The sequence below is a fragment of the Aythya marila genome (genome assembly GCF_965140915.1).
Source record: "Aythya marila genome assembly, chromosome: Z".
Classification (NCBI taxonomy): Eukaryota; Metazoa; Chordata; class Aves; order Anseriformes; family Anatidae; genus Aythya; species Aythya marila.
In genome coordinates this window covers 10005321-10030630 of record NC_139080.1, presented here as the reverse complement: position 1 = coordinate 10030630, position 25310 = coordinate 10005321, and the positions used below count along the sequence as shown (strand labels likewise).

The following is a 25310-nucleotide window of genomic DNA, read 5'->3' as shown; positions in this document are numbered from 1 at the left end:
GACGTACAGGCAGCACCCGTGTGGCGGGGCAAAGCCAAGGCTTCCCCCTGAATTTGGGGAAGGGGAAGAGTGGCAGCGACCTCAGCAGCTGTCTCGTGGATCCGGCTCTGTCTCAAACAGCACATCTACTCGGAGTCACTCGGGGTGTTAACAGGAGAAGGTTGTAGCTGGAGGGGTGGCTTTAGCATGGGTAGGAGATCCTGTGGGGTCTTCACGATGCTGGGGGTGCTCAGGGTCCCTCGGAGCTGTGCACAGACCGTAAAACTGCTTGACTTGGGATGCGAGCCATCGCTGACCGACCAGCACTGGGGAGGTTATCCTGTGTGGGCAGGTTATTCCTCAGCTGAATTTAACATGGATCTTTAATGTGTACCACTTGTCTTTCCAGGTGACCCAATGCAGCCAGAACCAGCAGCCCCAAGACCACGCTGCGGGTGCTGAGAGCTGCCTCCCCTGTCTGCGTCAGCCCCGTGCCCAGGTTAGCACTCGTTCAATCACTACCAGTTTCTCTTCCTTCTCCAGGAGGGTTTGAGGAAGGCCGGGAACGCCGTGCTTTCCTCCTGCCTCCCCTCAATCCCTGGGGACAGCTCAGTACAGCGGGTGTCACGGAGCTGCTCACACCCTGGGCTGGCAGGGTGGCCGAGGGAGCCTGGGTGGGTGTCACCTGCGCTGCTGAGACTGCTGAGCACTGCACGCAGCCACCAGTCGGGAGCTAAAGGGCAGTGTATTTTAAACCCTCGGGACCTTGCTATCTGTGGTGCTCGCTGAGCTTGTCCTTCTGTCCACCAGCAGTATGGAGTGGGAGGATTTCCCAGCTGCTGCTCTGCTGCTTGCTGTCCTTCAGCTGAAAAAAAAAAAAAGAGAGCTAAGGCTTCACCCAGAGCTCAGTAGAGGCACAATCCTGCTTTCTGTCAGAACCAGTTGAGCTCTGCCTGCATTTTCCCAAGACTTTGTACTTCTAGGAGGGAGCCTGGCTCTTGGCCATGGCGTATCAGTGATTCAGGAGGACTGCCAGTCTTTGTATCGCCAGAAATGTGACGGTCTTTGGGAAGGGAGCCTTCACCTGCGTTTTGGTTTTGGAGAACCGCAGCGAGGCTCTCTCTTGGTCCAGAGTTCAGGTGCAGTTTGGCCAGGAGAGGTTTCATGGGGCAGCCGCTGCTCAGTGCACGTGACTGCCCAGGCTGCACGGCTCTTCCTCTCGGCGTCTGCCAAGGAAGGTTGGGGCCAGGCCAGAGACAAGTGGAGGCTGGGCCTCAGGCCATCTTTTCCTTCCCATTTCCTTCAGCCTGATGCCGAGGTGGAAGCCGCAGGCAGTGAGGCAGGGGTAGATTCACCTGGGAGGTTAAAAGGAGGGAAGGATGGAGTCCTTCATTGCAGCTCCCTGTTACATGGGGTGGAAGCAACAAAGCAGCCCTTTTATCCAGCTGAGGTGTGGTGGACACTAATGCCTGCTCCTTGCTGAGATCCTACATCTTAATGATGGAAAAGAGAGGTATTATGTGGCTTCGACCAGAGAAGAGGTGCATTTACGTGCTCTTAGCACGTTTGGGCTGCCATTGCCCCTTGGTCATACCAGTAGGTCCTCTTCCCACTGGAAACCTCAAGGAAATGCTGCTCCCCCTTCAGGGATGGGGCCCTGGGTTCCTCATGAGTGTTGGCACTGGAGTTATGCAGGGAATCCCCTCTTTGCCCTACCATCTCTGCTGCAAGGAGGGCGGGCATTCAAAGATCCTCTTCTTGGGAGTGCTGGGACAGCTGGATCCTTGTTCAGTTCTCGTTGCTCCCAAGAATGGAGCAGAGTATCATCTGCTGGGGCTAATTTTAGGCCTCCAAATATTGCTGATGTCCCTCTGAGCTCCTATTTGTGTGCAGTCCTGCCGTGCAAGAGTCCTGTGTACGAGGGTGTAAAGGTTTTGCAGGGGCACAGTGTGCTGGGGATTAGGAAGAACTTTGAATTCCTCACTTACCTAAAGTGTCTGAGCCAAATCCTTTCCATATCAGATTTAGGTGTGACCCTCCTTTTTTTTTCGGCCTCATGCCAGGCACCCTTTGGACCTTGCTTTGTGGGTGCCCACGCATTGCGTGCCTGCAAACCATCAGCTTTCCAGCCTTTGCCTGCCAAAAACTTAGCATCCCTCTTGTTCACAGCAGTCAGTTCCTGTCACCTTGGATGGATGCACCAAGCGCAGTTTTCCGTGAAGGTTTTGGGTGTGGAAATGCTCAAAGGCCCGTGCGAGCAGGGCTCTGACCTTCTCTGGGTGGCTGCACAGCATCTGCTGCTGACATCCTCCCACCTAGCATGGCACAGGGTGAGGCCTCCGGGCCTCTCCCTTATCTGCACACACAAGGCTTCTCAGCCCCTCTGAACTTTCTGGTTTCCACCTGCTCAGGCGATTGCTGTCACGTCTTTCAGCCAAGCTGAGGTTAGCACCGAGCTCTGCCGAGTTCTGTGTCGAGGCGAGACGTGGCTCTGTCGTTCTGGCCCATCTTTATTTTTAGCCTGTGTAAGACTCGTTTGATGGTATCAGAAGGAAGTTGCACGTTCTCCTGAGCTCCATGACTCATCCTGGATGAGGACCGAGGCTTTGCTAGCTTCTGCTATAACCCTCAAGTGATGTAACCCGTTGTGGTGGGCCCTGCGCGAGCTGGGGAAGGGCAGGGGAGGGAGGAGCAGCAGCAGAGAAGGAAGCAGAGCTTTTAAAAGTGTTTTATCCATCTCGTTAAGTCACTGAATGAATTAATCTGAAGATACTGGTGGGTATCACACCTGAATGTGGCTCGGCAGCGTCCTTTGTCTTTCCTTGCATCTCGTGCCTGTGTCGGAGAGGAGAAAGGGAGAGGAGCTGTGCTTGCAGGCTGGGCTGAGTAACTGTTTAACAGCACATAGCAACAGTAGACAACAATTTTTAGGACAGGAAGCGAATCAGGATCTTGTCTCCTGTTCAAGCCACAGCGAGGTTAAGTGCGGCAGAACAGAACTGCCTAAAGTGGAAATGGGCTGGGACCGGAGAGCGGAGACTTGCCGCCCTACAGACCTCCGCTGGGCTGCGGCGAGAGGAGCCTGGGACCTCTCTTTCCATCAAACCTGGTGCTGCCGCAAGGTAGAAGGAGCTGCAGGGGCCTTTCTGACGTGCAGCAAGCCTCACGTTGTGCCACTGGTGACAGCGGGAGGTGGGCAGGGGCTGCGTGTCACCGCGGGGACGCTGTCACCCAGCTGGGGCGATGCGCCTGGGTCCAGTGCGGGCACCGTGCCCACCCAGCGGGCCGGGATGGGGGCTTGTGGGGTCCCTCTGCCCCCTTCTTTTTTCCTTGGGGGATTTTTGGGAGCACGTCGAGGGGGGTTGATGTGTGGGATGGCGGGGAGGGGACAGCAAGGCTTGGGGGAGCAGAGACAAAGGAGGGAGGCAGCGGGGCGTGCTGGGGGGATTGCCATGGCAACTCGAGCTTTCGGCAGCCTGCGCCGCGGCGCCCGAGCAGCCTCTGGGCTGGCCGTGCATCCTGATGCAGCCCTGGACCCCTCCTTTTGTGGGCTCAGTGTCCCCCCAGCACCCACAGCCGTCCTCCCTGGGGAGCAGCCGTGGTGCTTTGTCCGGCTCGGGCAGCTCCTGTTTGCTCGGGTTGAAGCCTTGAGTTGCAGAGCAGGCCCAGCTGGAAGGAAACCGGTCTCCTAAGCCCTCTCACTGAATCATGGAGGGCAGCGTGGCGTCCTGCTGCCCTTGCTCATCCTCAGTTAATCGATGTAAGTGGGTCCTGCTGTGCCTGCATCTTGCAGAGGTGCCGGCCCCGTGCCGTGCCGCGCTGTCCATCTCGCGCAGCCGGTTTGCCTTGCCCCGGGGTAGCTGTACGCTGGTGGGGAGCGAGCAGACACTGATGAGCCCTGTGATACGGTCTGAGACCATCCTCTGGGCGGGTAAGGGAGGCGTTGAGCAATTCTGAAGCTGCTTTCGGGCAGACCCCTTGCCAGAGGATGGCAGAGGGCCAGCTCCTGGTACTGAAGGAGGCAGGGAACACCATCGCCACTCGCTGCATGGAGAGAAGGGGTCAGGAAGCCAGGCTCCAGCCTGGCCATAATGCGAGTGTGACTGAGACCTGACCTGTCCTCTGTCAAGTGCCTAAAGCCTTGGGTGTGAGCCAGGGGAATGGGACTGGCTGGTCGCAAGCACAGCTTGCCCATCTCGACACCGATCACTGTGTGAGCTGTAAACCTCTCTCGTTACACCTTCCAAAGGTCCGTGCTCACAGTTTACAGTACTCTGCCCAAAGCCCAACGTGAGGGAGGAAGGAGCCTGCCCTGCCTTCAGAGGATGCTCTCAACTGATGCTGGTCAGACAGGTGGGGTTGTTACGGGATGGTGCGTGCTGCTGTGGTGCCTGCGGTCTGGAGTCATCTGGGACCAGGATGTTCAGGCAGAGCTGGAGGGAAAAGGATGCCCAAACAGCCCTACATTCTCTGTGCTGGCAGCTGGAGCTTCCTTCCCATGGCGGGGAGCTGAGGTGCCAGTACCTGACGTTGAGGCCAATTTCAGATCATCAGCTCGAGCGCTGCTCTTAACACAGGCGACCTTCAGCACGTGGCGTGAGAGTTGGCCTTGCAATATGTTACAGGCGTGGACGGTGGCAGAGTGATCACAATCCATTGAGCCAAGCAGTAGTTCCCTCTGACCTCATTTGCACAGCCCGTTTCTTCTGATCTTTCCTCCAGACTGAGGCCCCAGGAAGTGCAATGAAATAGCATGGAGCGGTGGCAGGGCTGAGTGGATAAAGCTGTGCGGTGTGCGCGTGTGTGTGTTGGGGCGTGGATTGCCAGTTTCTAGGGCAGAGAGTGGTTTTTTTTCCATTTATACAGCACCTTGCATGCCGAGATCCTTGTCTAAGACTCGAGCTCCTGGGCACTGTGACCTGATGAGTTAGAACCGTGTCATCTTTGAAGTGCTGCTCCCCGTGTTGCTGCCTCGCCTCCTCACCCTGCGCATTTTTAAGCACAGCACGAAGGACCAGAAAAGCCCCAAGGCAGCAGGGTCACATCGGCTCCCGATTTGGGGAGGAGTTAGGCGCTCAGTGCTGGAATAAGCATTTAGGGAGAGGCAGCCAAGAGAGATTTCCTCCTGGCTGAGCTGCAGCGTCGAGGTTCGGAAAGTGCTGTGTGGGTTACGTGCTGCGCTCTGCTGCCATCGCCTCGGCGGCTCTGGGACACGCACGCCTGCGTGGAGCCAGATGGGGACACTTTGCTGAGGAGCATCACTCTGATAAAATGGAGCTTTTGGACATCAGGAGCAACATTAATGGTGCTGCTGCTGAAAAACCGCCGGGGATTTCAGCAGGGACGTGAGGAATCATTGGGTCCAGAAGGAAACTTTGCCGCGGTGGGCACTGCTACCTGCATTCCCTAAATTGTGAGAAGATAGGCAAGCCCAGCCGTGCTGTGCAGATTGCCCTGTCTGGAACATGCATAAAGGATATTCTGCAAGAGCCAACTTTTTGCTCAGATGGGACCTGGGGGAGGCATATCTGGACTCACTGTGCTGGGGTTTTCTTGCTGCCAGCCAGCAATGCTGTGGCTGTGCAGTGAGGGCGTAGCAAAAACAGTTATCAGGCACTTGTGTCCTTTCCGTACCGTGCTTCCCTTGCTGATGGGATTAGTCTGGGCCAGAGGTGTACAAAGGGTAATTCCTGAGGTCCTCTCTGCCGCAGCTGCCAGCAAAGGAAAGCACTTGTGGCATCAAGTGGCAGGTCTGAGCTTTCAATTCATCTTCCAGGAGCCTGCAAGAGCCAAAAATATTATCAGGCTGTGAGGAACTGGAACATTCTCAGACTTTTTGTCTCGAGCTGGTCGGCCTGCCTCTCCCCGCGGCTGCCAGCCTGGGTTTCTAAAGGAATTTGCAGCAATTTGTCCTGGCCAGGTGATAAAACTTGGTGGAGAGAGCCAGAAGTCGTGGCACCGAGCTGCCAGCCTGCAAGTGCTCCTCTGGCTGCTGTGCCTGCTTCCTGCAGCCGAAGGGCTGCTTCGTGGCTTGGATGTGTGGAGGAAGCAGGCTTCAGATTGGAAATAGCCTCTCCCTTTCTGCTCTGCAGCTCTCTTCCTGGCAGCTCAGTAAGGGTGATTTATTACCGATAACAGCCCTCTCATTCTGTTTCCCTACACTATCTTACTGGTAGCGTAACCCAACAAAACGCAGCGATGCTTCCTGTAGGAAGCTGCTATCAGAGGCCTGTCATGTAGCAGAGGCTGGAAGCAAGGAGGAGCAATTTACCAGGAAATGCCTGTGTTTGTTTCTCGGGGAGGAAAAGGCATCTCACCCCTGAAAGCTTCCTCACAGCCTAACCCCAAATGTCGCTGGTGGAGCTGCACCAGCGTGAGCAGCGCTGAGAATGCTGCCCTGGGAAAGGTGTGAGCAAGGTGGTGGTACGGGGAGAAAAGTCACATTCTGTCTGTAAGCGAACCTCCAGGAGGAGTACCAAGAAGAAAAGGTATTGCTTTTATAAACCCTTGTAAGGAAAGAGCAGGGAATTTCCTTCGGAGTGAGCTTGTCTGAAACTTGATATGTCTCAGATGTGTGTTAAGAGAGAAATGAAAAGATTGTGCTATAAAGCGATAGGGGATAATGAATTTAATCTAATATGGTGTGCCCTGGGAAGCAGAGCTGGGGCAAGGAAGGATATTGGCAGCAACATTATGCTTTGTGTGGCAACAAAAGCAAATACCACCTGAACGCACATCCCTGGGAGGGTGAAGGGGTTCACTCTGTAGGGTCTCCAGGAGGGTGGAGCAGGACCAGGGGACAGGAACCTGGGGGAAGATGCTGGGAGATCTGTAGATGTGAAGAGGCTGATAGCTGTGCATCTTGCTGCAGCGTGAGCTTTATTTTCCCATTTGGCAGCTCTGGTGAACTGAACGGCAACACTGGGCTCTTAACCTCATTGTGGTCGTGATAAATGCAGCAGAGAAAGAGTAACTTGAATAGCATTAGTGAAATGTCTGAACTGGAGCCTAAATGATCGAATCTATCATTAGCCTCTGGGTTTACCGAGGAGATGGATGGTGATCCAGCCCCCTACCAGCCTTTTGGGGGCCAGGGCACTCTTCTGCTTTATAATGTGATCTCTGGGTATCTAAATTTTTGGTTCCCATGTGGTATTAACCTTTTCTTGGCTGAGTTACGTGCACCTGCTGTATGCTGGGGCTCTCAAAGGACAGAGGACAATGCTGAGCGACTTTTTTCTTGAGGTTTGTTTGGCAGAAAGCTGCTGTTTTCCCCCCATTTACTGATGGGCACCACTGCAATTTCTTGCCCCTCCTGCAGGAGCAGCAGGGGCACTTCGGGCCGGCCTGAGTGGTGCAGACACCAGGAGCTTTCCATGCCATGAAGATGCCTGCTGTGCTGATGCCCTCCTGCTCAGCACCCGGTGCCTCTCACTCCGTCTCGCTGCACGCCGTGCCTCAGTTTCCCTGTGAGGCAGGGAGGGACAGAACCAGCCTGGTGAGGGGCAGAGGGGAAGTTGCAGCAGCCGGTAGGAAATGGCCTTTTGGGGTGCTGCAAGGTGGCCCAGCCCCATCCTGTCTGTAGAGGAGGGTGTTTTGGGGTGCTGCAAAGCAGCCCTGCTCCGACCCAGCCGCAGAAGGGATGCTCCGTGGCATCCCTTGCTGTCCGTGCTTTGCAGCATGGGGCGGGAGCAGAGGGGTCCTTGCAGGAGTGATGAGAGGAGCACACGGTCCTGCTGCTTCCTTCCTCACCCCCGTTCCTGTTTTGCTGCCCCAAATCCACCTGCTTGTGGCATGGATTGTAATAAACCTGCTAAACTGGGGACAGGCGCTGTACAGAGCCGCAAACCCTTCCCACCCTCGTGTTGCTGCAGCAGCGTGGGGCAGAGTCCCCACAGGAACTGCTTGGCAGTGTGTGTATGATACTGAGGACGAGGATGGTCGGAGGGGTCTTGTTCTGCATCCTCCCAGCCACCAGCAGATTGTCAGCACAGCTCTTCCCCAGGCCCCGTGGCTGCTGCAACCTGCCATGCCTCTGTGAAACACTTTGTATGTGAGGCAGTGCCCCAAGGGTTAAGCCACGGTCGTGGGGCAGGGTTTGTAGCAGGAACAAAGAGGGCTTTTAAAGTTGGGATAGGAATAGAGGGAAGGGATTGAGCCTTTCCCAGTGTGTTGAATTACAAAGGTCATGGAGACCCCTTTGCTGGGAGCCAGCAGCAGTTGAGGTCCCTGTTGGAAGTGGGGCAGAGAGAGAGGAGATTGTGGAAAACGGTGAGAGCGAGTTCTTGGGGAGCTTTAAGACCAGAGTGAAAACTCAATTGTATCCCGAGACAAATGAGCCCTGAACACAAGGCTGGGAGCCGGGGGGCCAGGATTGTCTGCTCAGTTCAAACCTTCAGTCCTGACGTTTTGGGGTGGCTTGATTTTTTTTTTGATTTTTTTTTTTCCTATATCTCACTCCTTGATGTGAAAGTGTTTAAGCTGTGCTATTCCCACCCCTGGTTTTGAGGCTGTTAGTGAACGTGTCAAGCATCCTTTCTGCGGTGGGGAATTGTTTTGCTGGCGGGGGAGGCTGAGAGGGAAGGACCCAGCGGCACATCGGGGTGTCTGGGTACCCCCATCAGGGTGAGAACAGGCAGCTGAACTGATCAGGGCAAAAACAGCAGCAGCTGCTGTCTGGAGGAGTGCGGTTAAATGCAGGGGGACAGTGCTGCTGGGAAGGATCCTGGTGTAAAGTTAATTGGAACAAAGGAGGAAGAAGGAGCCCTTGTCTGCTGGAAGGAGACTGGCTTTTGATCCATGGGGAAGTGGTGAGGCTGTCTGGGCTGAACAGACCACACTAAGGCACTCAGGTATCTCGTAAGTGCTATCCAAAAGCGTGGGGCAAGGGGGCACTTGCAGCTGCCCCATGTGTGGCTGCTGGATTTATGGCATCACCCGTGCAGCCAGTGCTGGGGCTGCTCCCTCCTGCTCTGCGCCGGTGAGTGCTGCAGGGTGAGCAGAGGGTCAAAAGCGATGCCTTCGAGAGAGGCCCTCTCCAAAATGCAGAAGAGGGCCTGCAGGCACATTTTACTTTGTCAGGAGGCTTTTAAATGCCCGCCCAGGCTAAAAGTGGAATTCTGCACGTGTAGTTCAGCAGGAAAGCCGAAGTCTGGCTGCTTTCCTATCCAGGCCTCTCTGCTTAGCATCATCTGTGCTGAGTGCCCCATGGGGCACAGCAGCAGAGGGACCAACAGAAGAAGCAAGGGAAGGGATGGATGGCAGAAACCTCCACTTCCCTTCCCACAGCAAGGTGGGAAGCGAACACAGCTTGTTTCCATCCTGAGCCTCGGCCGGTGCGAGCCAGCCCACCCAGGATGTGTACGGAGGGCTGCAGGATGTGCTGAGTCAACAAGAGCATCCCCTTGCACAGGGAGGTTTGATCGGGGCTGCCAAGACAATAGGGGTTTGCAGCTTGCAGGAAGGGTGAGCGCCAGCTGCAAGCCACACGGTGGGCTTTCCAATTTTAGCAAGCTCGGATTTGTGTTACTGACCAGAAAAGGAAGCTTTGTCCTTAAAACTTGCAGGCTGGGTTAGCAGGCACTTGGCCACTCCACTCCATCCCTCGCCACGGGTATGCTCCCTAATCTAAGCTTTTATTTAAAGAAATTCCACATCTGGTCCTTACATCGGATCGGATGACCTTGGATGTGATTTTTGGAACAAAGGGCTGATGCTTCACTGGGCTCTGTCTAGGAGATGGAAAGTGGTCCCAGGGAATGCTCCATGAGCGCTGGGTGCCAGCTCCAGCTATTTCATCTCCATGAGTCCTGGCAGGAGGAGATGCTTGGAGGGGAACAGGCTCTGTTACAGCCTCTGTCCTCATGCTGGCATCTCCGACTGGGTCGCTGCAGCCACCAGCTAAGTTAGCAGCCCTGTGGCTGCTCTGCTTTTTTCAAGCGCCATGAAGGGAGATGTGGGGAGCACAGAGCCACTGTGGGAAAGGGAACCCAGCAATGAAAGGCTTGGTTTGGGGCTCCTGGAGAGACGGTAAATGTCCTCTGTTGACCTTGGTAGATGGCTCCTTGTCAGTCTAGCAATCTGTGTGCCTGCCCTTGTTAATAGGAACTGTTTCAGGAACTGTTTCGTCAACTTCACGTACTTCTCGCTGCTTAGCATCTGCATTCAGAAAGCCTGAACTTCTCCCTCTGTCGTTGCCCAAAATCCTCAGTTCTCACGCTGCCCTTTTGGCGTCACCTGAGCAGCAGAACCATGCCACTGACTTAGAGGTGGGTGAATAAATCCCTCTGCTGGCAGTTCAGGAAGCCCTTCTTTTCAGAGCCTGCTTTCAGCATGTGCATTTAAATTGCTGGGCCTGTCCTGCTGGTGGCTGCTGGTTTGTTCAGGCGCTTACCCGCTGCTGTGACCTTGGTGGCACCATGACCGTGGTGTCGGCTGTGCCTTTGGCCACGCTGATAGCACGCGGTGAGCACTGTGCATCTCCCGCCCTGCTGCCCCTGGGGAGCAAAGCATCCTGATGGGAGCCTGCAGGAGAAGCAGGGTGGCCTGTCTTGGTTCTCTTTGCCCTGGGAAGGCAGATTTTCTCGGTGGGAGATGGATCCTCCAGCCACGAGGCCGCAGCAGGGAGAGGCGCAGCTCCGCAGCCCAGGCGTGTGCACGGATCCGTGTCTTCCCTGCGTGCCTGCTCTCCCTCGTGCACTCCTTGATGGATGTGCTCTGCTCTGCAGAGCTGCTCCCCAGCAGGAGCAGTGATGGGCGATCAGCCTTTTGTCACATCTGGCTGCTTTGGTCCCTTTCAGAGCCTGGGGTCAGCCGAGGAAGCTCTCCACCCCGCTGAGCCAAACTGGGAAGAGGCGCAGCACAGGATCACACATGTCAGCCTATACCCAAGGCAGGTCCACTGGGTGTCCCTCCCGCAGCCAGAGGTGGGGTCAGGCTGCCAGAGGGTTGATAAAACCACCGTGTTTGCCTGGAAGGCAGCCTCGGAGCCCGGAGGAAACCCGCCCCCGGCCTCGCTCCTTATCTCGGCCGTGCTTGCGCATGGCAGCGCTCCCACTCCTGGCTGGCCCCGCCGCCCCGACGTGGCCTCGAGCCAGCGCTGCGGGAGAAGGGGGGTTTGGCACCACTTCCCCTGCCCTGTTTGCTGCCTCACGGAGCTTGTGGCATTGCCCTGACGCCCGCGGCCGGCCCTGGTGAAATGGGTGAGTCAGGCAGGAGGAGGGGGTGAGTCAGAGGGGGGTGAGTCAGCGGGAAGCAGAAGGCAGGTGCCATCCCGGGGCTGTCGGGAGCCCAAAGGTCTGGCAGCCCGTGCCGGGTACCCCCAGGAGCTGGGGGAGCCTCAGGGCTCTGGAAGCAGAGCAGTGGAGACGGGGAAGGATCCGGCTCAGCCGTGTGCTGCACCAGGTCCCTGCTGGTGTCTCACCGCCGGTACGTGTCCGTGTCCTTGGAGGCACTGCTGGAGGGACTGGAGACGAGCACTGCAGGGAGCAGAGCGGTGTCAGGGTATCCCAGCCTCTGTTGGGAAGGGTCAGTCCTTGTTCCGGGAGGCAGTGGGGTGTGCAGTCACCTTGGGCAACCTCAGCAGGTCTCTGTCGTGGCTGGATCCTGCCTGGTAACCTTCCCCTCCACGCTAAGAGAATGGGAGAGGCAGGATGGAAAAAGGAGCAGTCCCTGCTGGGGCAGAGAGGGATAAGAGGTAGGTCTTTATTAAGCCAGGGGGAAGAGCCGGGCTGGGGAGGATGCTGCACAGATCTGGGCCACAGCTGCAGAAATCCTGTGTGATCTGTGCCCCTCTGGCACTGCTGCAGACCCTGGGGGGTGTCCTGGGGGCTGTGGATGGCTGCTCACCTCCTCCAGCTCGGGGCTGTGTAATTTCTATCTAGCCCAGCTGGTCTCTGCTGAGTTTGACTCGTGGTGGTCCCGCTCGTCATGGCTGAGGGCTGGTCCCCCGTGGGAACGGTGGAAGTAGGGCCAGCAGTGAAAGCAAATCACTGTGTATTTAGGGCCAAACTTCCTGGAGCAGCCATTTGGGATTCCCACCTAGGCATTCTGCAGCAGGTGCTGGAGTAGGCACTCGGTATCTCCGACAACCAGAGCCATAGATCAAATACCTGAAGGGAAAACACCCCGTGCTGGTCTGTGCTTGGGGAAGCCTCTTGTTTCATCACCCCTAAGGTCTTGTAGGCTTGCAGCTGGCTCCAGGTACCTCCTGTCCTGCCTTTTTTACCCTTGGCTGGGAGGGATGGAGATCAACAGGCTCCAGCACCCTCCAGAGACCCCCAGGAGCCCTGGCCCTGCGTCGTGTCCATCTGCTGAGCCTGTTGGAGGTGAGGTGAGGAGGGGAAGGGAAGGGCAAGCAGGCTGCTGAGTTGTGCCTGCTTGCAGGAGGCTCCAGCTGGGGCAGGAGGTGGTGGTGTCCCTCCCTGCCACGGGTGACTGCTCCCTCCTGCTGGCCAGCTTCTCAGCCCACGAGCTCAGTCTCTGCGGATTAACCTTTTGCCCCATTCCTCCTGCAGGTCTTCCTCCTGCCCTGGGAGGTTTTGGGCTCCAGGCAGGTTGGGGTGAGCCAAGATGAGGCCGTGGAGGTGATGAGGGGCTGGAGGACAGGAGAGGAGCAGTCAGAGCAGCAGGACTGTGCAGCCTGGGAGAGGGAAAGGGTTTCACTGCTGCCTGGTGGGGCTTTGGAGAGAAAAAGCCTGGAGCCGGGCTCTCCTGGGAAGTGCCCAGGAACAGGATAAGAGGCAGTGGCACAAGATGCATCGAGGGAAATTCCAATGAGATATCAGGAAAAATATTTCCCCACAAGGACAGTTGAGCTCTGGAGCAGGGCCCAGAGAAGGGGGAGCAATCTCCAAATTCGGAGAGCCTCAGCCCTCAGCGAGGTTGGCCCCGCTCCAAGCAGGGTTGGACCATGAGGTCCCATCCTACCTGCACCACTGCCTGGTCCTGCAGCCCTCGGGGCACCTGGCCATGTAGCAGCTCACAGTTTGTGGGGCTGACGTGGTTGTAGGTGCATAGAGGGCTCGGAGGTGTGTTTGTCCATCCCCTGGCCGTGGCACAGCAAACACCAGCCCTTCTCCTGGCTTGGTTCGCTTCAGCCAGCCCCCAGCTCTACGGCTGGAGGGGCTCTGGGGTTATCATCCCTGTGGTGCCTGTCCCAGGCCCGGACACGGTGACAATTGGAGGGGGAAGTCACCAGTAGTCTTTTTAAAGGCTCCAGCTGCCTGACCATCCCGAGCAGATAGGGAGCAGATGGAGGCTGAGATGAGCCCAAAGGACTGTCTGGAAAGAATTACTTGCTCCCAGTATTTTCTGTTTCTTTGCCAGCCTTTTATTCTCATGGCTGCTCTTTTCCTGATCCTGTCCTTCTGCGAGGCTGGCTGCTGGCAGCTTCATCAGCCTTGTCTTCAGAAAGAGCTTCGCTCTGCGATTTATTGAGTCTCCTAGCTTTGACCCTGGTGTCTGATGCTCCAGAAGCCTGAGTCCTGCGTGCAAGTGCCAAAAGGGTTTTTAGTGCTTTCCCTGTCCTGTCTGCAAGAGTAACAGAGCAAAGGGGGCTGCATGTAGCCTGGGCAGAGCTGACCTGCAGCAACAGCTCCATGTGCCTCCCCATCTGGCAGAGGATGCCCCTGGCATTCAGGCTCCCCAGACACTTTCATGTGGGTTTTCAAGGTCTAGGACATTCCCACGAGCCCACATTTGTCCCCAGCTCCCTTCTCAAGTTGCTCATCTCAGCCTTTCCCATGGGCTCGTTGCTGCTGGGCTGCGACTCGGGGTGAGTGCTGCGTGCTCCCTTCCCCTGGCCGCCTCTCCGTGCCGTCTGCCTGTTGCTCAACCCGGCTCTGGGCCCTGTTGCGTTACTTGGATGTCCCTGTTACAACAAGCGTGCATCAGGAGAAGTGGGGACCACTCATCTGAGCCAACAGGCCCCTGGAATCTCCTCCCAGCTGCGTGGGTAAGTCACTGCGTGGCCAGGGACCTGCTGGTGTCTGGTGGTCCATGGAGAGCTCTCGGTTCCTTCGTGGGCTCCCTGTGCACATCAGATTTGGGGGGATGTCTGTGTCCCCCGTGACATAGCTGCCACCAGGGTTGGTGTTTTGCAGCTGCTGGTGATGGCTCAGCTGCTCTCTGAGATCTCTGGGCTGTAGCAGCACAGCAAGCCCAGCTTGCTCACGGGGGCCTTCATGTTGTAGGGTCAGATGTGGGAACTCGTGTCTTGTGCAGGAGGCTTGTCTGATGTGGCTGTGTCTTGAACCCTGGGCAGGTCCTCTGCCACCGAAACATGGGCCTTGCTGTCCTCGATGCTGCCATCTGCATCCAACACCTCCATCCCGAGGCCATCCCCACTGCGTGCAGCTGCAGGATGCACGGGGGGTTTGGGGCTGTGGGCCACGGGGTTTGGGGTTTCCATGGGGTGGAGCAGGAGCTGGTGCTGCCCTGCTGGCTTGAGTATGCCTGGAAGCAGGCACCCCAGGCCCTCTTGTTGCACTTCAGAGAGGCTTGGGCGCTCGTGTGTTTGCAGTGGGAGTGTTCAGATGACAGCTGTGACACCCTTTTCCTAATGCCAGCAGAGAGTTTCTCTCTTATCTTCAGTCCTCACTGGAAGGAGAGATTTTTGCCTTTTCCTGGCAAGACGCAGGACATCGAATTCCTGGTAGAAATACCCCTTCCTCGCAGCAGCCCTCCTGGACTCATCCAGTTTGGAGGTGGTCAAATACCTCCAAAACCTCACCCTGAATTCCTGCCCAGCTTGTGTCCCTGCTTCTGGCCTTCACAGCCTGGAGACTCCCTAAATCGCAGCTGGGAAGGGATGAGTCGGGTGCAGGTGGTATCTCCTCCTCCTGTGCCACGCAGACATCCAGCACGGGGAGTGGAAGAGATACGGGATGCCCCTGCTGCCTTATCTGCAGGCTGCAGCTTCGTGACGCCGAGCCGGGTGCCGGTGCCCAAGCACCTCCCTTGGAGGGCTCTTACGGTAAAAGGAAGTGTATTGCAAGAGGGGTGGTGGCGAGCAGGGACGCTTCCCACGGGTCAGCGCTGCCCTCCTCACCGCAGGCGCTTCACCTGCCCCATCTTCCCATCTGTGGCTTTGACACCCCTGCCCGGAGTTGCTCCGGGTAATGCAGCATCCCCGGGACTTTCTGCGACGTGGTGAGCAGCAGGGCAGGTAGGGAAAAGGTGACACTGCCGTGGCTGTGCCAGCTGGGGGCTCGTCACTGGGTCTGGTGGGTGGTGGTGTAGGTTATGGTGTGAGCTGCAGAGATTGGGAGGGAGCACGGCTCAGGTAAGGAGCTGAGGATACGGGGGACCTGCAGGGGATGCGCCTAAATAGGGTCTGCTGGCTGTGGGGGACGGGGATGTGGGGTGAGAGTGAAAATCAGCATGCAGCAGGGGATGCAGAGCCAGGCTGCCGGGCAGAGGATGTGGGGAAGGTGAGGATCAGGTGGCGTGGGTGGCTGCAGGGACTCGGGGCACGGTGAGGAGGAAGGTGGATGGCTGTGGTTGCGTGCAGCGGTGGCCGGGGGTGAGTGTTGGGTGGCCAGGGGGCAGCTGAGGTGTGAGCAAAGAGGTTCCTGTCACCCACTGATTGCCGTGCTGACATCCCTCAGCTTGCAAAACCTCAGCCCACAGCCCCAGAGCGCCCTGCCAGGGGCTCAAGCAGCCCGCTCAGGTCGTGCTTCCCTGCCACAGGGAGCAGACAGGATGGGAGTTACCAGTAAGTGATTCGCCTTTCCTTCAGGGTCAAGCTAAACAGGTCAGGATAGAGTTCCCCAGGGCTTCTGATGCAAGAATAAACCAACCCCAGGGTGTTATTCCTCCTCCTGGCACATCAGATAGTCAGGCCGAGAGGGCTGTTAATCCTAATGCCTGTGCTTCACTTAGCCTGGTGATGACCTAGTCCTGCTTGGACCTGGCGGATGCCTCCCCTGGACGAGTGTCCTGCTGAACACGTGGCAGCACGTTGGTGCCCTGGTCACGGCCAGTGTGCTGAGCAGTCGTGCTCCCTGCCCTCTGCCATCCTGTGAGCTTTGTAAGCACAAACAGTGGGAGATTGCCCGTCGGTTCCAGTTGGCACCAGGGGCTGGGATGGAGCCACCAGTCCCCGCTCCCCAGGCTGCCACCCATGGGACCAGCGAGGGGAGCCTGCCCTTGTGTCCCTGCATGGGGTGGCACTTCTTTTGTCACCCCGGGGTAACCACCACCACAGGGTCAACTCTGGAGCCTGCACGGTGCTGAGCTCCGCAGATTCCCCTCGCCATAAAACTTGCACGCCTGGTGCTGGCTGCACTTTCCCCTCGGGAGCGGCGGCGCACGGTGGTTACCCCGAGGTGGGGAAGACACGGCGTTTGGCGAAGCGAAGCCAGCCCGGAGGAATTTTCCCCTTGTGGCCAGCTGTTGTCCTGGGCCTGGCTTGCGTCCTGCAGCACTTCCCACCCCACACGTCCTCGGGGAGGGGACCGGGACCGGCCCACCCTCCGTCCTCCCTCCGCCGGGCGAGCGGGTGCCACGGTGGGTGCTCGCGGGGGTGAGTAGCTGCGGTGCAGCCCGTCAGCATCCTGCTGCCTCCGCAGGGATCCTCTTGGGCAGCAGCGGAGAGTTTTCCCCACCCCCAGCTCTGCCGCTGCCTCTTTGTTTTCTGGCAGAAGCCTCCGTGCCTTTTCATCGCCGTTGAGGCGCTGAGCAGGAGCCTGCATGTGCCGTGAGCGCGTCTCGCCGGGGACGTGACGCGGGCTGCCAAGCCTGCCGGGCTGCGCATCGCCCCGCGGGGGCTGGCGGGCAGCTCCGGGGGTCTCCCTCCCATGGGCTGCCCCTCGAGCGAGGCTTCGAGGCCGCCGCTTTCCTCCGATAAGCCTCCTGTCTGCTTGGCAGCGCTCCTGCACCTTGCCACAAGTGGAGTAAGTTGGATGGGGAGGGCACGGTCCCCAGCCGGGCTCCGCGCGGGGCTCGCCGTGGCCATCCTCCCCGTGCCATCACTCCTGCCGGGCAGACACCTGAGAGGAGAGCGGCGCGGGGGGCTGCGGATCCGGCAGCGGCGGCGGCTGAGGATTGCGTGTGCTGCGCCTGCCTCCTCTCCGCGCATTTGATCTCTCGACTTCCAGCGGGGACTGAATTCCTGTGCTGGATTCTGGGCTCGGCTCTTGTGAAAGGATCCAATTATTTCAGAGCTTTGAGCATCTCCATTTGCTGCCCATATTTGCAGCGCCCGGGTCTGCGCTGGCTGGAATTCCAAGTGATTAACGTGGCTGTGACATCCCTCCTAGGGGTGTTATCTTTGCTCGCTGTCCCCCCACCGCCCCCCCTTTTCCTCCTCCAGCAGCGAGCCTGCGAGACAGGCAGGCAGAGACAAAGGTCTGTCCTCAACCTGGGCTGTCCTCCCGGTGAGCCGAGCGGCTGCTGCTTGCCTGGGATCTCCCCGTGCTGCGGGTTTCGTGGGCTCCCGGCTGGACGCCGCCGGCTGCATCGCGGAGGTTTGAGCCTGCTGGGCTGGGTGGGCAGGGGGTGCTGCCGGCTGGGGAGAGCAGCCCGATTGTCCTGCCGGGTGCTGAGCTGCTTTTCATTCTCTGACCGTGCTTTCCTGGGGGAGAGGGGCAGCCGTGCATGGAGGGGAGGCTGCTGGGGGGGGTGGTTTGGGTATTGGGGAGAGCCACGCACAGGTGGCCGTCGCCCTATGGGGTCTGCCTGCAGACCCTGCCAGCCCCCTTCCCAGCCGCAGGCTATTGTCAGCATCGCTGATGCCGAGGCAAGGTGTTGGAAGAGATCCGGGTGCGGGGCTTCAGGTGGTGCAGGGGTAAAGCCTGCGGGCTTCCCGAGCCCCCCCCGGGGGGAGCTCTCATTGTGTTACCCCAGCACGGCGAGCGGGAGGGCTCGGACCCCACGTAGCCTCCCCACGGCACCTGCCTGCGGGGATGGGGACGGCACCGTGGGGCAGACCCCAGCCCGTGGCGGGGACAGGAGGCATCGGTGCGCCCGGGAGCTGTGTCCTGAGGGGTGTTGTCAGCCTGCAGCGAGGTGCTGGGAGGGAGAGAGAGAGGGACGGTGCCATCGGGCAGAGGGAGGTGCAGGGTCTGTCCCTGGTGCTGTCCCTGGTGGCTTCCAGGAGCTCGCACTCCTGATGTGGGCACGGCCCCTTCCCATCTGGGCTGGGGCTTCCTCCCTGCTTTCTGCACGGGGGCCAGCACGAAGCGAGGCTCTGCAGCCGCGTAAATCTGGCACAGCAGCGGGCCTCCTTCAGAGCCCCCGGGAGCAGGGCTTGCCCTTGCAGCGGGGCAGGGATGCTCCCTCCCTCTGCACCCTCTCTCCTCCCCTCTCCCTCCTTTTCACCAGGCGTGAGCTCCTTCCTCCCCAGCCTGAAGCCCAGGGGACCTCCGGGGCCACCTCCACCCCGTTCCTCCTTCCCTTCAGGCTCCCCTCTAACTGCCTCCTCTCCAGGGTTGCTGCCTCGCCCAGGGATGATGCTGGAAGTGGTCCCCAGCCTCGCCTGTCCGTATCTCTGCTGACAGCCATGTACCTGACCTTGCAGGCCTCAGAAAAACCTTCCTCTGACGCCAGCATTGCTGCTGGTGCTGCCGTTCTTCGGGCGTGTGATGGGAACTTTCCGCCTGCCGGCGCTTCTCAGGCTCCGCTCTCAGCCTGTGCCAAGGACCTTGTGGCTTTACACGTCCAGTGGTTACTTTTTCTTCCTTTTTCTGCGTTCAGATAGGACTGGCAGAGCTGTGGCTTATCCTCTGGGCAGTCACTCCCCAGCAGTTTCTGTTGCTTCTTCTCTTGCCTCGTGCTCTGCACGTACCGTGGGTGATTCTCTGCCAGCCCCGCTCCTGCCTGAACCCAGGGAGGCTGCAAGGGTTTCCTTAGCTCTTCCCAGGAGCAGAAGGCAGTATAAACACCAGCTTGGCATTGTTTTATTGTCCAAAAGCTGCAAGAAGGTCTCTCATCCGTGCCAGCCCACGGTCCTGGTGCTCTGCCCCAGGCAGACCCACGGTCTTGGGTCCTGCTGGGTCCCTTTGGGCACAGCCCTTGGTCTCCTTGCATCAGTGCCAGGTGCCCCTGTCCCACTGCTCTGCCCGTCCTGCCCCCAAATTGCCCCCAAAGCTGCCCTTCCCCAGGCCTAGCCAGGCTGGGGGAAGAAGGGGAAGCTCTGGATCCTGGTGCCAGGAGACCCACAGCAGGGCTGTGACCCTGGTGGCACTGCAGCACCATAGAAGGGGATTTTTTCTCCTTCAAAACGTGGTTGGTACAGAGGGAACTTTGCCACACAGCAACCATCCTGCTTGTCTGAATGATGGTCTGGGGCAGATGACTGCCCTGCTGGCCCCATTGCTGCTGGGGTGGCCTGGGAGCTTGGTGTGAGCAGGACAGAGAGCAGGAGGAACTCTTGCCAGGCTTCCCCCTGCAGGCAAAGCCCATTCAGTCCTATCTTAGAGCACTGATACGGGCCAAAACACCAGCAAAATCACAGCTGCTTGGGCTTAGGAGGGACCAAATCTTTGGTGTGGGCACAGGGAGCCCCGGGTGGCACCTGTACAGCTCTGCAGGGAGGACCCAGACCTGCTCCTGTCCCATCCAGGCTGCCAGAAGCAGGGCTCTGGAGATGCCTGGCTCTGGGGGAAGAAGAAGGGAGAGATGTCTAGGGGATGTCTCCCTGTCCCTGCTGTAGGTGCAGTGGTTTGGGGTCCCTGTGTTGCTCTGTAGAAGGGCTGTGAGGGGCTCCTGATGCATTTAGGAGAGAGGAGCAGTGCCATGCTCCTGCTGCTCCCTGTCCCAGCTACAGGGCGTGTAAAGGGGTCCCAGGGTGTGCTTTTAGGGGTGGGATGGGGAGTCCTGGTGTTTCCCTGCAGGGTGCATTTGGCAGCAGCACCTGGGTTGGCAAAACGAGGTGCAGCCCCTCAGGCTGGGGGTGCACCCTACTGCCCTGTGCTGGCATCAGCGGGTGAATGGCATGGAGATCTCTGGGATGGGTTTGTGGTGTCAGCGTCTCCTGATAGACTCATTCTCCTGCAAGGCAGCTGCCTGTGGGGAGCAAAGGGCTCAGCCTGCCTGCGTGGGGACTTGGGAAGGGCTGTGGCTGCAGCAGGGTGTGAGTCAGAGAAAAGAAAGGGCGCAGGCTGAATCTGCACTTTTGTCCTGCGTGGACACTGGCAGGAAGGATGTGGCTTTCTCCTGCCGCCCCGTGCTGACTCGTGCTGCTGGCTGCTGATTTTGTTTCCCAGTGGCTGGCCGTGCCACAGAAGTCATGGTGCAGACCTGCCCTGGGATGGAGGAGGGAAGCAGCTACCTGTGGTGAGAGCTCTCCCCGTTCCAGGTGGGCAGAGCACGGTGTGCCAACACTGCAGCATCTGGCCGTGGCTGTGAGCACCCACCTGCTCCTCTACCAGCCTTCCTGCAGGGTGCCAGGAGGAGCTGGGCTTTACAAAGAGCTTTTGTCAAGGGTTTGGACCAGGGGGGTTGTGGTGCTGCAGCATTGACTTGTCCTGCTGCGAGTGCTCTGTGGGAGCTGGCGTGTTGCACCTCTGTTCTGGCTCTGTTCTTCCCCTGGCTCTGATGGAGGTGGCTTTTGGGCTGGTCTGCTCTGAGAGACTGGGACTAATTGCAAATCTTACTGGAGATGTAACGAAGGAGCAGCACATTTTCTATGGCAGTCAAAGTCAGGCCACACGTTCGTTGTACCAATGCAGAATTTGCTGGACCGAAGTGCAATGGGGTATTTGGTGCCTCTGAGCATCCCTGCAGGGATTTTGTTCGTGTGCCTGGCCCTGCTGTTTCCAGCTTTCAGAGCAGTGCTCGTGGTCAGGTTGTTCAACAGGACACAGGCAGTGGCTGCCTGGAGGGGAGCTCCATGGCTGAGGCTTCATGGGGAGGGAGGTGCACAGCCCCCAGCGGTGGGCAGCATTTTCTCCTTCACCCAAAGCTTCCTAGGACTGCAAAGCTCCTGAGCAGCCCCGTGGCAGAGGGACTGAGGTGCCCCAAGGCTGTGACGGTGTTGCACCATGAGCTGCTGCCTGGATTAATTCTCCTCTTTGCCTTCTTCCAGGCATCAAAGCTGCGGTGCTGGTGGATTGTGACCACAAGGGAGCTGTGTGGCAGCTGCAAATCTACTTCACACATCAAGGGTGCCTCTGAGCAGGTGAGAGCTGTGCGCGTGGAAGGATCGCTGTCTTTGCTCTGGGGGAGGCTGATGGGAGGGCACTGTGCTCAGAGCTGTCAGGCTCCTGGTTTCTGCCATCCCTACCATGCATCTCCTCCCAGAGGAAGGCAATTGCAAGCTCTTTTCCTTGTGTGTAGGGCCAGAAAGTGTCCTGTGCTGTGGGTGGATGGGGTGGATGGGCATGAGCCCAGTGGCTAGCTGGAGGCCCAGAGGCTGCTGGTGATCTGCAGTGTCGTGGAAGGCAGGCCATGGAACGATCACCAAAAGGAAGCAGGGATCTGTTCCTACACACAGGTTTTCACGCAGGAAGGCAAGCAAAAGGGGTGTAAAGGACAAGCAAGATACGAGAGTTTACAGCTGAGCTTAAAGTATTTGTGGCTTAAATGGAAAGTAAAGTGAAAATACTGCCTGAGATGACCTATAGATTCATGTGACCTTTGGATTTGGGAGAGGCTGAACTTCAGTACTGCCTTCTCTGTCTGTGTGACCCTGCGGGCAGGTAGCCCCAGGGTTTGGGCAACCTGGTCCGGTGGGAGGTGTCCCTGCCCAAGGCGGGGGGCTTGGAACTGGGTGATCTTTAAGGTCCCCCCCAACCCAAACCATTCCCTGATTGCAGCCTCCTGCCCTGCTCTTGGCGAGCCTCTGAATCTCACCGTTCCTGCATCTCCCCTTTTCTTTGCCCTCAGAGCTGCTGTGGAGACTGAAGAGCTGGAGAGGACGGCGCAGAGGTTCGGAGGCACACCGTGATGGTGGGAGCCATTCCACGGCAGCCACGCCGCTTCTGGGGAGTGCCTGGCTGGCAGGTGTCTTCAGCGAGCTGTGCCAACGACAGCCCACGGCGGGACGGGGAGGTTGATCCGGAGCACGCTGGGGTTCTGCTGCAGAGGGGTGAGTGTGGGGGCAGCCAGGGCGGGCTGCAGCATGGGGGTTACACAGCCTCAGAGAGGGGATGAGGTGGGAAGGGACCCCTGCCCAAGCAGGGACACCCAGAGCAGGGCGCCCAGGACCACATCCAGGTGGCTTAGCCTTCTCCCCTCCAGGATGAACATTCCCAGCTCTCAGCCTTTTTTCATAGGAGAGCTGTTCCAGTCCCTTAATCATCTTAGTGGCCCCTTGCTGGACCCTCTCAGGTGTGGCCTTCACTGACCTGCTGGTATTGTTCCTCAGAATACAGCCCAGGATAGCACTAGCCTCTTTGTGACAAGGGCACACCACTCCCTTGCGGTCAAATTGGTGCCCACCAGGACTCTCAGGACCTTTTCAGCAAAGCTGCTCTTCAGCCAGTTGGCCTCCAGCACATAGTGGTGCCTGGTGACACCTTTCCTTGCTTCTCTCGAAGTCCCTGGCCTCAGCTACACCGACTGGGCACCTTTGCATCCCCATCACAGCGGGGATCAAACTACCACCTGTGGCATCAGTCTCCAGATGGCCTTGACCTGCTTGGGGAACTGCGTCCCCTGTTGCATGCCTGCCCCTGAGCCTTTGTTCCACAGGAGCAGGGAGAGCTACTGGGACAGGCAAAGGGCAGAGCTGCAGGCGTGGGCTCTTTGTCAGGCTCTGAGGCTCCTCAGTGGGCCAGTGAATTTTCAGCAGGCATCCCATCTCCTCTCCTCTTGCAGACATTTTAGGGTTTATTGTGCCAGACAGCTCACAGCTGGAATTCTCAAAACCCCGAAACCGGGCTGAAAATGGAAATAGAAGCCTTGTGTAGCATGAAGGAGGCTGAGTCCTCGAGGAGGGCAGGGGTGGGTGGTGTGGATGGTATGGGGTGGGTGGATGGTGCAGGCACCCATGGTGGGCTCTGCAGCCCCTGGTGCCACCCAGCTGCTTCAGGACTCTGGTCCAAGCTGGCAGAGCTACCCGTGACAATAATTCAGGTTCCCCCAGGTTGCACAGACAGGTTCCTGTCCCCACTGTGGGGCTGGCAGCCTCGAAGCCAACCCTGCCTCCTTTAGCGCATGCGGCTGGGGCTGGTTTCTTTGGCAAGCGCTCCGAGATCTGGCTGCTGTTGCCCAGAGGGGTGATTACAGTCCAGAGCCCCTGGGACTGGTCTGACCTGCCTGACTCCTGTGCTCCAGAGCAGCACGAGCACAGCAGGTCCCTGGCAGAGGGCAGGCCCCCTTCTCCTCACTTGCACAGGCTTGTCCCCAGACTTGTAGCCTCCAGCCCAGCTGGAAACTCCTCTCTGTGCCCAGGCCAGGAGGGAAGCGCTGATCCTGCAGGTGGGTGATGCTGTGGGGTTCCCTGCAGAACCCACACAGGGCTGGTTCCTCTTCCCATCCCTGGGGAGGGAGGTCCGAGCAGGGCTGCCCACCTCCCACGGGTCCAGAGGGCAGGACGAGGACCCTGATCCCCGCTGACCTCTCTCCTCTCGCTTTCCAGATGCTGCGCTGCAGCGCACCCCATAACGGGAGGCTCGCTCGGACGTCCTGAGGGAGAGGGCCCAGCTCCTGCCCTGCCCTCCCACTGTCACCCGTGGCACTTTACTGTCCCCCTCCTGCCGCTGCATGGGCTGTCCTGGCTCCAGCTCCTCGTGGGGCCCAGCCAAGTGAGGCTCCATGCGGCACATCCACGCGGAGACGTCCCTGCCCCCGGAGCCCAGCGCCGACTCCGGCCTGCCCCGACCCAGCAGAGAGGCGGCCTTGGAGCCTTCCTCGCAGCGCTGCACCCACCACGGCATCCTCATGGGCTACAACGAGACGGAGATCAAGCGCCAGAAGGTTTACCAGGTCTCCATCTTCTCCCATCTCTCCAGCTCCTCCGAGAGCACGGAGCAGCGGGCGGGCAGCCGGCCGGCTGTCAAGAGGGGATACCCCGAGCAGCGAACTCCGGAGGGGGTGCGGGATCCCAAACGAACTCACTGGGGTGGAGGGGGGGTGGACAGCAAGTGCGAGAGGGGCCCCGGGCAGGCTGCCCTGGAGGATGACGATGCCTTCGAGGACGGTCTGCTGGTGGAGGAGCTCTCCCTGTGCGGCTCTGCCCAGCACTTCTCCCATAGCGGGCTGCGGGTGGTGGAGCACCGGTGCGAGGGCAGCCCCAGCCCCAGCCCCAGCCCCAAGGCCAGCAGAGAGGACAAGCCGCAGGATGCCTCCTCCTCCTCCTCCTCCTCGCGGCCTCAGCACATGGCTTGCAGTACTTTGCACACGAGAGACGGTTGTCCCGTCCCGCCGGGGGATCAGCCCGCGGGCTGCGGGGAGAACGGGGATCGGGCGAGTGGCCACAACCTACTTGACCTTGATTTGCACAATATTGCACAAACGTCCCAGCTGGACTCTGCTGGGAGGAGAGAAAAGCCGGGGAGCAGCCCTGCTCACAGCAGCAGGGCTAGCGGAGGAGAGGAATGGCCAGTGGCGGCCAACGGGTGCAAGGAGCCCCCGACCCCGCAGGCGGTGCTCAGCCCCGAGCCTGGCAGCCTGAGCTCCCTGGAGAAGACGCCTTGCGGGAGCAGCCGGGTCAGCGGCAGCAGCTGCCCGGCCAAAAGGAAGCTGCTGCCCGCTGGTGAGGTGGTGGCCGACTCCTGCTCCGAGGACGAGAGCCTGTCCCCGCCGGCGAGGAAGAAGAGGGCCCTGCCGTGCCACCCGGTGCCCACAGCCTGCCGCAGCACCGACGCCAAGGGAGCCCCTTTCTGGAACCACCTGCTCCCTGCAGCCAAGGTGAGCATCACTGTGGGGTGGGAGGAGGCAGGGAAAACAGCCTGGAGACACCCAGAGCTGTCCCTTTTGGGCACATGGCCCAGAGTGGCACGGCACCCTGTCCTGTCCCAGTGCCACGGCACGGTGGATAGTGGCCGGCCCTGGGACACGTCTGTTGCCTGCCACCAGCCCTACAAAAGCAGAGGCACCCTGGCTTGTTCCTGCTCAGAGCCAGGATGCCCTGAGCGTGGGACACACACAGCTCCATCCCTGTCCACGTGCCCTTTTTGGTGACTGTCCCCCAGCCTGGCTGCCCCCAGCGCTGCCCTTGCAGAGTGAGGTCCTCCAGCAGCTTCCCTCGGTTTTCCAGCCTGGTCATGCCAGCTAGCTCCATCATCCCTTTGTGTTGTGCTGCCCTTTGTGTGGCTTCCAGAAAGGAAAACCCCTGAAAAGGGGGCACTTTTAAAAGGAAGCAGCAGTGAGGCCCTGGTTTTAATCCCCCACCCTACAGCTGTAGGAGCCAGGCAGTGGGCAGCCCAACCCTTTGCCCAGATTTT

General features: G+C 59.0%; 1 protein-coding gene across 13 annotated transcripts in view; it reads left to right on the top strand.

Annotated features, from left to right (window-relative positions):
* Positions 1-25310, top strand: part of ATOSB (atos homolog B) — a 33020-nt gene that overhangs the window by 3775 nt on the left and 3935 nt on the right. For 3 of the 13 annotated variants that reach the window (XM_082784167.1, XM_082784163.1, XM_082784168.1), the window contains exons 2-5: positions 389-478; positions 21008-21100; positions 21808-22009; positions 23504-24774. In XM_082784167.1, coding sequence (XP_082640293.1) covers positions 23680-24774 — 1095 coding nt within the window. In that variant the 5' untranslated portion in view covers positions 389-478; positions 21008-21100; positions 21808-22009; positions 23504-23679. Of the gene's footprint in view, positions 1-388; positions 479-3027; positions 3102-6384; positions 6468-11013; positions 11181-11245; positions 11407-11431; positions 11675-13142; positions 13934-14758; positions 14954-14999; positions 15146-16562; positions 16875-17302; positions 17448-21007; positions 21101-21807; positions 22010-23503; positions 24775-25310 lie in introns of those variants that run through there. The other 10 variants (XM_082784172.1, XM_082784174.1, XM_082784166.1 and 7 more) reach the window with 10 other exon arrangements.